Source organism: Coturnix japonica, chromosome 3 (genome assembly GCF_054131305.1).
Source record: "Coturnix japonica strain WE chromosome 3, WE-NBRP24, whole genome shotgun sequence".
Lineage (NCBI taxonomy): Eukaryota > Metazoa > Chordata > Aves > Galliformes > Phasianidae > Coturnix > Coturnix japonica.
In genome coordinates, this window is record NC_140665.1 from 38,368,003 (window position 1) to 38,380,745 (window position 12,743).

General features: G+C 38.0%; 1 protein-coding gene across 2 annotated transcripts in view; it reads right to left on the minus strand.

Moving 5' to 3' along the window:
• Positions 1–531: 531 nt before the first annotated feature.
• Positions 532–12,743, minus strand: part of DISC1 (DISC1 scaffold protein) — a 179,976-nt gene continuing 167,764 nt past the window's right edge. Inside the window, exons 13-14 of one of the 2 annotated variants that reach the window (XM_085541314.1) lie at positions 9,165–9,283; positions 532–3,080 (exon numbers count right to left, since the gene is read on the minus strand). In XM_085541314.1, the coding sequence (XP_085397440.1) occupies positions 2,933–3,080; positions 9,165–9,283 (267 nt within the window). In that variant the 3' untranslated portion in view covers positions 532–2,932. Of the gene's footprint in view, positions 3,081–9,164; positions 9,284–12,743 lie in introns of those variants that run through there. The other variant, XR_001554046.2, reaches the window with a different exon arrangement.

Below are 12,743 nucleotides of genomic sequence, written 5' to 3' on the forward strand. Positions count from 1 at the left end.
AGTGGGAAATATTGGTGGTAGGTGGACAACTGGACTCGATGTTCTTAGAGGTCTTTTCCAACTTTAATGATTCTGTGATAGTTTTGTAGCTGATGTAGACACATATCCCTACACACAGCCTTTCTCCAGAGGTGAGTGACACAGGCAAGCTGATCCATTCCAGGGCTCAAGGACAGGTTTCACCTGTCTGTATAGCTCACCAGATATTTCCCTCCCCATCATATTGAAAATATCTACCCTTTGCTGTGCGACTCTGGTTTTGAGTCTATTTTGAGACTGTTTCCAAAAGGCATCACAGAATTTCACAACCCTGCTGAGGGCAGGGAGTTAGTAATAGGTGATCTTTAGGATCCCTTCCACCCCACGCCATTCTATGATGATTTCTCAGTTTTTCAAGCATAGGACTCACTATTGTCAAAGCATAATAATAGCCATGCATATTTTCTCCTTTCCTCTCCTCTGCACCCCTCTCTCTCCAGGGTGAAATCTGTGAATGCTTGTGCACTGTAAGGAATCCAGACAGACGTTTGGTTAGTTAAAATAATAATTCTCTTTATTTGAAAGTTTTCTATCCACAGCTAAAAGGCAGCTGATACATTGCATAGTATACCACCATTGTTTTTTATGCTTATTGTTCAGTATATCTGAGAAGGAATGATCACTGGCTCTAACTTCCCACAACAAATAGTGAAGTTAATGGAATAATAAATTAATGTAGCAGTAGTCCACATTATAAAATAAATGTTAATACATACAAATATGATAAGAATGATTGATTCAGTTTTCCTCCTTCACTTTTTTTTAAGTGAAGGAGTAGGAATGTCTACAAAAGACTGTGCTAGTGAGAACATGAATGTAATTGTCCTGTCCCTGTGAGGGTTACAGTCCCTGTTGTTGCTGCTGCTGCCAGGAGGAAAGTCTCACCCCTCAGCAGTGGTCGATCTTGGCTCTTGGGCACTCGAAGTAAAGGATGAAGCTCCACACAACCCTCAGCATGAGAGAGAGAGGAGCAGTGCAGTCTTAGTGCACTGCATATCTGGGCCCTGTAGCTGTTCACTGCTGGAAGTTTATGATGTTAAAAGATAAGCAGCCTTAATACCACAATATGAGAGCTCTTTTGTGGTTTTTTTCTTTTTTTTTAAACCAATGCATATGTGGGTTCCCATGAGCATCTTATGTCTGTCCCCTGTGTCTAGCCAGGGTTCTCCGGGGGGGGCTGGGCTTTTCATGAGCTGATGGATCAGTGGAACAGAAGATGCCACCTGCCTGTTGGTTTGAGAAAGTGCCAAATACACTGAGGGGAGGCAGGAAGCTGCCAGAGAGAGCAGACCTGTCAGAGAGCAGCAGCAAAGCACCAGAGACTTCTGTCTGAGACTAGAGGTGGGAACAGCACTTGAGTCCACATAGGTTAAAGGTCCAAGTGTCTTTACCATACCACAGATGCTGATCCATATATTTATTATACAATGAAAAAGTCAAACATGTTCTGAATCACAGGGCTGTAATTCCATCCTGAGGATCTGATGACTCCAGGAACCACCTGAACCATGCCCCTGTATGCAATTATAATCTGGTTGTATGTGGCAGCTGCCTGGCACTTTTTTTCCCCCTATGTCCTTAACATTGAGGTAGAAGTTTCAACTGGCATTAAAACACACAAAAGAAAATGAACACGGTCATAGTGGGCCAGTAGTCCAAGGACCTTAAAAATTGGCAAAAACTTTCCCAATGTGGCTATAAAACGTGTAACTGAAGCATCAGAAACAAAGTAATCTTTAAAATATCATACAAACAGTATCAAAAAGTACAGTAATGAGTTGCAAGACACTTGCTTGATATACTGGCGTAAAAGAAGGGGCCAGTGATAATTTGTTTCTAAGTCCTGCTTCTCCCATCCAATGCAGAGGGAGAACTTTGTGATACCAGATACTATCAGATACATTTGGATATCCAAGTGTACAATATGAATTCCTAAATGGTTTAACTGTTTTGAATGAATGATGACCTAAATATAGGTCACTTGTGTTAGCTGGCTTCAAAGGAGCATTGCTTTTTCTTTCCTATTTAAAAATACATGTTTAAGTATGTATACGTGTTTGACAGGAGTATAAAAAATATATCTGCATTCCTTCTGAAGTTTATAAGGAAGATCAAAATAATATAACAGTAATAGTAAACTTTACAAGGCAACTTAATTGACATATTGTTCATACCATACTCAAATAAAAGGAGCACAAGTCACCAACCAAGTGTTCTGTGTGTGTGTGCGTTTTACAACCTTTGTAATACTAAAACGAGTTCATATTAATACCTCATGAAAATAGTTGATCTAATGTTGTAGGGGCTGCAATTAGTTACCTCTACTGTACTCAAAACCATTGTGTAAATGAGCTTCAAATTTCACTTGAAAGAACTTGGTTAGCTTGAATTTCATCCTGTTGATTTAATTATTGGCAGGAATGTGCAAATACATTCAGTGTAAGAAAACTGTTAAAGCCAAAGAAGAAAAGAAGTTCTTATACTTACAGCTATTTTTTGAGAAATAGTAGATGTTCCAGCTTTAACACTACATTTTTTAAATGGGAAAAAATCCATGAGTAAGGAAGACAGATACTGTTTACAAGTCTTCAAGGAGAACATTTCACTGACATTAAAGGCAGCTTTGCAGACTCACTTGAAATGTATCAATTTGTAATCTACACATTTACAAGGGATGCTCTGCTCTGAAAGCTGTTTCCCAATCTGTGCCAAAACATGTGAGACTGTGTAGAATACTTCTGATGATAGACCTCCAGGCTCTGTTTCTCCATAATTGATTTAGTTATTAGTTATGCAGAGAGGGAAGAGATCCCTGAGGCTTGGTAAAAGAGTATTCAGTTACTAAAAGCAGCCCTTTGTGAATTAATGTCATCCTACCAGCTCTTTCTGCTCATTATTCCTTCGAGTCCTGCTTTCCTGGACACCAGCTGTCACAGAGGAAGTCTCCAGCCTTTTCTCCTCCTGCCTCCCTGGCTGGTTGCAGTTGCAGCAGCACGGTCTGGAGTGTCTCCTTCACCACCTGGATCTCCCTCTGCAGAGACTGTGCAAGCTTTATTAAGGAATAATTCTATAGGTGATTGGCAGCTCCTTTTCTCTTTCCAAGTTATTTAATAAATGGTTGTTCTGCTCACACCAGATGGCCATGGCTATCTCATTGTAGCTTTAAGTTCTTCCAAATTGTTTGGATTAAATATTAATACATTGCTCTCACTTGCTTTCAAAAAGAAAAGAGAAAAAAAAAAAAATCCAGGCAAAGTTCTCAAGTAGCATTATTTAGCACTTGTAAAAGGGGAGGGAATGGAGGATACTGCTTGGATACTGTTCTCATGGGAAGGAGGGAGATGAAGATGTTATACTGTGAAGGCAGCCACACAAGCTGTTGGTTTCCTGCTGGATACAGGGTGGGTTTTTAAGCTAGAGACATAAACTAAAAACCACTTTTCTGTGAATGAAACTAAGGCCATCTTCAACCGTACTGAAGCCAGTGTTCCCTGCTATACAGATACAACAGGGCAAGGACCCTGAATTGCAACTGTAAATGGCTCAAGGGAAAAAGAAATAAGCTCAACTCTAGCAGTAATTCACCAATAGGATTTATGAGAGAACCAGAAATGCACTTTTTCACGGGAAGTGAAACAGGTTGACACTGAAACAACTCACTTTCAAAAACACAATGCAGAGGAAGAATAATGCATGAGGACAGGCTTTATCCTTTATGGAGTCCATCCGTTATGAAATGTTATTTTACGCAAACCTGATGTCAACACAATGTCAAGAAAAGAAAGACACCCTCAGGTTATGCAATGATAAAAAGTAAGCTTCTACCCTTTGAAAAATAGTGACTACGCAGAACCACAGGAAAGCCATGCAAAACAACACTACTTCAGGTAGTTACGGGCCTCTGAAAACCCTTTTTGCTGCTTTTGATTCTGTTTCACTTCCTCAAAATCTCATCTCTGTGTGTTTATGCATATTTAGTAGGATGATTTAATTCATTCACCGGGAGTATTCATGCGTATTTCCAATTTCTGGACAGCTCTAATAATGTGAGTGGATTCTGTCTCTGACTACTCACAGGCAGTAACAGCAGCACCCAATAAACTTCTTATCCTAGAATCTCAAGCCACCATACAAGGACAAATCAATTATGCCTCGCAGCTTCTCTGAAGTAAGAAACATCATTATTCTCTTATAAGTGCTCCTGGACCGTCTACCACTCTGCAATTCAATCAAGAGGCTCTGCTGAAAATTCTTCAACATATGAACACCATGAAGCCTCTGAAATTTAATTACTTCTGATGCGCAGCCTCTGACTACATGCTGTTATTTGTAATATCCCAAGCAATTACAAAATTCTTTTCAGGTATAATGAAAAATTGAAACATTTGAGAAATTGGAGGATGAATAAAAGAGTAGAAGATGGGAAAATAAGCTCTTAACCAATAGAAAGATGGGGGCAACAAGAACGATGACTGCATAGTCTTACCTACAGCAAGATTCAATAAAATCTGTGTTTCAGTAACAGCGTGGTGTTACTCATAACTCCACAGTCAGCTGCAAATCAGTAACTGTCAAGCATATCCTTATGGCTAGGAAAAAATCACACGACATAAGGCTGAGCATGGAATTTCTATCCATGTTATGGAGGTTATGTCTGAATCACCAGCTTCATTCATTCCAAAAATACAAAAACAAAACAACCCAAAACCAACCAAACAAAAAAAAAACAACCCAGGTATTTGCATGGGTCCATATGTAAATGACTCCCTCATGCTTAAATTGTCTATCCAGTGCTGCAAATGTAAAGCCAGTGTCAAAGTGAGGAGCCCAGAACAAGTTTCAGCAAGGATTCTGTTCTGGTCCTATTATCTTACAGTGAAAAACTGGCAAAAACTGTCCAATGTATCAAAAGTAGTAAGCTAAAGTACTTGGAAGCAATGTCATACAAATCCAATCCATTATCTGCAATTACAATGCTGTAACGTAGTCTCAAAGCTTTTTGCCCATGTGATTTTCTCTTTAAAAAAAAGTCTTGTGAAAGATCTGTAAGGATCCTCCAGAGGAAGGATATTTGAGCTCACATCATGGCAGAATCTATGATTTTCAAGAAGATAAAAGCAGATCTATCTAATGACTGTAGAGTTGCTTAATTTTTAGTGAAGAAAAAAAAAAAAGGAGGGGGGAGGGGGAAGGGGAGTTGTTCATCAGCATATCTTCTGTTCTCCTAGCACAAATGTTTAGAGAAAAGAGACAAAAAGTAGATATTACCAAACAATTGTCATCCTATAGGAAATATTAGAAACTGAGTATAATGTAAGACAAAAGGCCTTGGAAAGACAGCTGAGAAGTTGGTTGTAGCAATGAGATAAAGGAAGTTAATCTTATGGGATTTTAAAGAATAACAGCAATTTTGGACATCTGGAAAGGAAATTAAGAGCAGGAAAAAAAACTTAGAAACAGTTTTTATTTACGTATTATACTTGTCTTTAGCAGCTGAGTGCTACAGTGGCTGAAGAGAGCACCTCACTGAAATGTCACGCTACAGCGGTAGTGAATCCACATCAGGAATTTTCCACTTCCCTTTTCCATTCTTGTTTCCCTCCTTCACAGCTGTAAGGCATAGTTTGACAAAATAACCTAATGATCCTGCTTAAAAGCAACAACAAAAACCAGAATCACCATAACATTTTTTAAAACTTTGCCTTTTCAGTGATCTGGATAACAGCTGTCTCTAAAACACTCACTCTAGTGTGATACAGAAGGCAACCAAGTGTATGGGTAGAAAAGCACTGACCTGCCTCCATCACAGTATGAACAAGGAAGGTGGAACCACGTTCTCTCAATATAACACACCACAAAGGGCCATTTCTCCTGTCATCCAAACTAAAATTCTAAGAGCATACCATTGCCAATCCTCACTCTTGTGGTATCCCAACATTGCTTACAAGTTCACTCGGTGAGATTGCTCAGTGAAGTACAGTCAAGGACTGAATTCTACACCGCTGGTTCTGTGGAAAATCTATAGTGGTATAAAGCAAGATGTACACAAGAGCCTGTCACATCATAACTGTGAAAGACTGGCAATGTAACTTCTAGCGCCTAATGGACATCTAGGCACAACACTCTATTTTCAGAAAAAAACTGGTTAAAAACTTCACTTTATGTTGAGGTATGGAGATTCTACATGGCTTTTAAATAATAGTCCAGCCAGCTCTTCTTCCAACAAAAGCTTTTTCACCAGGAAGATGTATTACATGCATTCAAGTTGTCTATCAAAATGCAACTGCTAATTAAGAACAAAAATGACTGTGAAATTGCAATATAGGCTCCATTTAATTTTGCTGGGAATTCCAGGCCTTTACTGTCAGGAAAGTAACACCTCTCATCAGCTCTGCAGACACCAGAATGAGTCACCTCTCCTCCTTTAGTTTTTCCAATTAATGATGTGGACTGTTTTCTTACACTTTCCAGTGATTAACTGTAATTGAATGTTTTGTGGGTTTATTTGCCTATACTACACTGAATTTAGCAAATATATTGCTAGAGATGAGCTCTTCTCTTCCTGTCCCTCCATTGTTTGATGCTTTTTATACAAAAGTACAGATTAATATTTACTGTGAAAAGCTTCAGTACTAAATGAGAATCCCAAATGGGTTTGTGCAAATACTCTGGACCAAGAAATTTCACTGGATTTCCTCTTTTGTGCAGGTCATGCTGGCAATTACAACCAGCAGCACGATTGAATTAAGTGCTTTATGCCATCAAAATGCAGAATGAAAAACAGTGACATCTGGGATTTTTCTTCTAATACAAACTTAATTATTAATCAAAGCTGTGACACACACTAAACATTGGCAAGTGGCTCAAGAGCATCAGGAATTTATTTTTCTTGGTGAGGTCTTTAGAAGTGTTCTAATAACCAGACAACAACACTAATCTACATCCTTTTAGCCCCTCAGATTTTTGACCTAATGCAGTTTGTAATAGGTATATTTAAGACAGATTTTAGGGGCAATCTACTGATGCTAGTGACTGGCACCAATCTCAGTGCTGGTTCCTGCAACATAGGCAAGTTACTAATGAGTAATTGTTTATTTTACAGGCACTGGGCAGTTTCCATTAAAAATAGAAAACAAAAACTAAAAACAACAACAAAAAAGCCCAGTCTACAGGTCTGTAGTGTTGTGGTAGCTATTCTCATTCCTTTTTGAAGTACAGCACAGTGATTACATGTACCAGATGGTAACATTTTATGCATGTTGGTCTGGACCACTTCTGAAATAACAACTGAATTTTAATGAGTGGTAGCTGAATTACTGAACTGCTTCTCTATATGTCCCTCTGTTTTAAACACTGTTTCATATTTTGTAGCTTATGGTCTTACTAGGAGGACTGATATCACAGGGGGTACGTTTCTTTATTTAGATAATGGGAGCTGAATTTCACCAATACAGGAAACCAGATCTGTATCAGACAGCTGTGACTAAGAATGAGTTTAATCTACAACTCTTCTCAACTTCCAATGATTAGGTTTAATCTTCTCAGCTTGCTTTTGCAGTTTCAGCAGCTACAAAGAAATGTACAGGGTCCATAGACAATACAGCTATGTACTATGTTATGTACTTGCAGAGTATTTTCATCAGGAATCAAAAATGCAGGGTTTTTTTTCAGTTAACGCACTCTGCATAGCAATCCAGCTATGATCAGGCCTACCTTAGTAAGCAAGTCTGTATGTAAACTTCAATAGAAAAAAAACTATAAATCTTAACCTCCGTGTTCTTCTAGAGTTAAGGAATGATGTTCATTTGCTAGCAAACATACGTAAGAGAAGGAAGGAAGGAAGTAGATGCTGTGCATGTACACAAGATAGATACACACAGGTTGCTCTGAATAGAATGCTTCTAAGAAATATTGAGGGGGAAAAACTTCAATGGAGTATGTGTGCTGCAAATATAATCAACATAATATTGAAGCAACCCTTGTAGTAAGTACAATAAGAAGTATTTGGTACGTTGAAATGCTTAGAAAAGAAAGGTCTGAAGTAGTGACAAATTAGTGACTGGATTTTTCCTCTCCAAACTTAGCCACAGCTAAGAGATAGATGCTCAGTTACCTAAAACAAGGTAGTATTTCCACATGTTCTACTGATTCTCTTTTCTAGTTTTGTACTGCACTTTTTCATTCAGGACTGCTCACTTCACCTCGAGAGGAACTGAGTCCCTTTTAGCACCATCAGTACCTCAGCTCACCTTCAGGTTTCTGTAAGGGCAACTCTTCTCATCTCTTCAAACATGAATGCACTCATCCTTCTTCCTTATCCACTTGTCTACCACGTATTTTCCAGTAAAAAGTGAGTATTCTAATCTTCTTTGACCTCACTGGTTCTTATTCTCTTTTTCCTTTCTTAAAAGAACAAAATCTCATTTGTGGTAAGTTTTTTATGACTTTCATAAATGACAGAAATATTCTATGCCATTAAATTTTAAAAAATTTCCACAGATGAAAGCCTAACAAATGCCCCTGTAAAGGTTAAGCGATCTTCAATCAGATGAAGCACAGAAAGAGATAAGAGAGTGTTTTATAAGATATCTCATTCAGCTACTCACACTGGAGTGTCAGAGGCGGATTAGATTGCATAGGATACCATATGATGCCACTGTTGGCAAGTTTGTTTTTTTTTTTTGCAAAAGAGAAAAAAAAATAAGTTACACCTGACCATGTACACAGCCTGAGTCAACGATGTAGAATTTAACTAAATCATGATGACAAAGCATGCATGTAGATGCTTGTATTCAGGCAGTTTTTGGTAGGTGTTTGCTTACGTGGGCATTACCTATGAAAGGATTGTAACAATCCTTTGTAAAAGCATTTCAATGCCTAATCTCAATTAACAAAGAAATAATTTCAGTTTAAATCAGTTAAATGTAAATCAGACCATGGTGAGAATGCGCTGTAGGACAACTTGTTACAACAAGAAATCCCGCTTCAGGAATACAATCAGTTATATCTGTCTTAATATATTTAACCTTCATTAAGAACTATTACCCCATTCGAATCTGAAAGTGTTTTGTATCATACATACTTTCGTAGATCGATACATATCTCCAGATATATCAAAAAGGATATGAATTGTACCTTCATCAACTCTGCAGACTGAAGTTTGCAGTTGGTCTTCTAGATGCACCAGTTTCTCACTTATTGCTTCACATTTCTCTCCCAGCTCTGCAGAAAATATGAAGAATTCCTACAGGAAGTGGACAAAGGAATCACGTTTATTGCCAATTGTACTTTTCTACCTAATGATTGCTAACTAAAGGAAAAATAAAATATTAGAGGGGGATGTTCTGAGGTGCTAAGATACTGTTTGAAACCTAATCCAAGTTAAGGAGATAAAATCTGTTACTATACAGTAATTTGTTGATTTATATGGATTGGAAAGAACTTGTGGCCTCAGTCTATTTCCCATCAGAAAGAAGTCATGATCTTACTTTCAGCACAGGATTAAAGGAGTGTGAAATCTGAATGGCTCTCTCCTCCATGTTGTCTCACCACAGCAGGAGAGGGAAAGCTCACGCTGACTACACCATTTAGGTTCCTAAATTTCAAGTTGTTTTTTTAAGTACAATTTGCACATTGAGGCCATTTCAGCATTTCACAAAGCATATTTTTGTTATATGAGCTGCCAAAAGTGATACTTGCTTAGAAGCACTGCTCAACTGATCAGAGGAAACACATCAAATTCTTAGGAAATACAAGATGAAACTACACTTTGTTACTACGTGTAACAAGTATAAATCCTGGAAAATAATGGTTGTTCACTTGCAACTTTATATAGACAAACGCTTCATCTATTTTAAATTAAATTTTCTGAACCCATTACAAAGGCAGTTCCTACAGATTTGTTTGCTTTTGGATGCACTGGGTAAAGATAATTTGTATCTTTTATATTTTGTATTGACATCCTCTACAAGAAATGATTCAGGCAAGTGTCATATTTGAGTGGAAAAAAATCAAATCATTTGTACGTCACTGAGACTAGTCTCTTCCTGCTCCCAACCATCAAAAGGCATCATAGGACTGTCTGCAGTGAGGGAAAGAGGGCACCTGTGGGAAAAAGACTACGGCATGAAGATGAACTTCCGGAATTATCATGGATCATTCATCAGCTGGAGTCCAGATAACTGTATTTTCTCTAGATGTCATGTATGTACTCATCTATAAAGCCAGCTATGCATGTTGCCACCTACAAACCTCAGAAAGTTTTTGTTCCTTTGAAAAAGTAGTCATTTGCATCACTGGCTATTTGAGAGAAATCAAGCCTTCAATCAGTGAAATCATGCTAGGAATTGTTGGAATATTGCCATTATTCCATATATATATTGCAGTGAAGCACTCTGATTTTTCATAAACACAGTTAACAGTCCTTGATTTCATGCTGCCCTTACAGTTTGTGTCACACACTGTGTACATAGAGTCAAATGTCAGAAAAGCTGTGCTTGGTGGTACATCCTCTGTTACAGCACAGAGCTCTGACCTTTCTGTCTTCCTTTCTGTTTGCTTCCAGACACAGCTATTGAGCACGGGAATACAATAAGCTTCAGCTCAAAGCCTGGACAAGTGAGTTGGGGAGAGAATTCTGCATATTCCCACAGCTTAGCTGCCCAAGTCCCTGGTTGGTGCATGGGACCTCAGCAGCCACCTTCAGACTCATTATCAGATATCAGAATTTATGACATAATTCAACAGTCTATGGAAGTAAAATCACCGCATTGTTTTTAAAATAAGAATGGGAGAGAAGATATACATCCTCACTACATCAACAAGAAACGTGTTTGTTTCAGGACTGGGGACAGAAGATGAAGAACAGTCTTCCATCCAGCTGCTAAATTGTTATTCAATACACCAGCAGGACTCCATATGCTTTTAGGAAGTGGGATAACCCAGGCAATTTATATCAACAGAAAGCTTTTAGGGAATCATTCTATGACACGCATACAAGAACAGATGACAGTTGTCTAAAAGGACCTAGGCCTCATGCTAGAAAGAAAAGATTCAGTAAATTGTAAGTAAAACTACTCTGAAAATACATCTAAAATGATGACCATTCTAGACAAAGCTCCACATACTGAGCAGAGATTTTTCCTTAGCAGTTACTCATAAGAAAAATCAGATCTTCACATAACTCTCATCACAAACACACAAGAAAAACAAGACAAAAAAACATGTAGTGTTACATCATCATTGGAAAGTTAATTTAGGAAGCAATGGCTTTTAATTAAAGCATAGACTCTTAGGGGTTGCTCTGACAGACAAAAATCCATGAATGAATTCAAATCAGACTCTTTCTACAGATTGTGAACTTTATTGTGAGGCAAAATGAAGTACTCCTGCACAGATGCTGAGGAAATGGTATTTTACAGCATCATGTAAAAAGCAGAGTCCAGCTCATGCAACATCAATGTACAGTGTACTTTCATCTGATCCATTTACTGCTTTTAGCAAGGGGATACTGTTGACAGTAGGACAGTTTGTCCAGATAACCAGTCACTGAATTAGTTCTGCCACAAGTTGTATCTGTCCTATCTCACATGTAAAAAGCATAGTAAAGCTGTATCACATTACGAGTACACATTGAATTGTCTAAAAATGCAACAGAAATCCTGTTTTCTTCAGAAACTAAGATAAATGAGAAAATGAGTACTAGGAGAAACTACGTGCTCAATGCAGAATTGTTCAAACAACACAGAGAGGCAGGAAGTAAGTGACTAAGTAAAAAACCAATTAAACTTGTTTAATCACTGAACATTTGAAGCCTACTTAATCATAACTGTATGGCTATGCCTCTTCTGCGGTATAACTACAATAACTCCATAATTTCGGTGCTACATTCCACTAGTGCTAGAATTCTGATGTGAACTTTACAGCTTCAATATAGCAATAACTGTGTATGGATAAACTGTTTTTGCATCTTTAGGACACAGAGTTGCCTTTTCGGCTGAAATGAGCAGTTCCTTCGTAGTTCAGACAAAAGCATTGTTTCTCAAGAACATATTCACAGACATCACGTGAATCTCACAGGAGGGCTATCCCACAGATTGTGATCGATTGTGATTTTACAATATATACAAGTGTCCTATTTTATTTTGGCCTATATATATTATATATATATTTTATATATATATATAGGCCTATAAATAATCATTTTTTGTTATGGTTTAGTGGTACAGATTAGCTCTAATTTTAGTTTAACATCAAGAGCTCTACATGAGATGGCAAAAACATATTGCTCTCAAAAAAAAAACATACAGGAAAAAATCTAAAGATTAAATTAATTCCACAGCTCTTACACCCAGATCCTCATATGAAAAAAAAGCACAATAACCCAGAGAAGTAGGAAAGATTCCTTTCAGTGCCTTCTATGCCTACTAATATCACTGGTAGCATTTTTGTTTGATGTTTGTCCATGTAGGTAGGGAAACTACTGGCACTGACACACACACTACTCACAGCATCTCCTGATTGGAAAGTGGAACTGTACACTGATCAACAGCACTTTGAGAGGGAAGTGGGCTCTGCCTCCAGCTCAACGTATAAGATACAGCTCATTCAAGCCTGTAAGTGATGTCAATGCTACAAACTACTGTAAGCCTTAAGATTTCTCTAGTTATTTCTGCACTAACAGCAATTCTAGGAAGCAGCTAGGA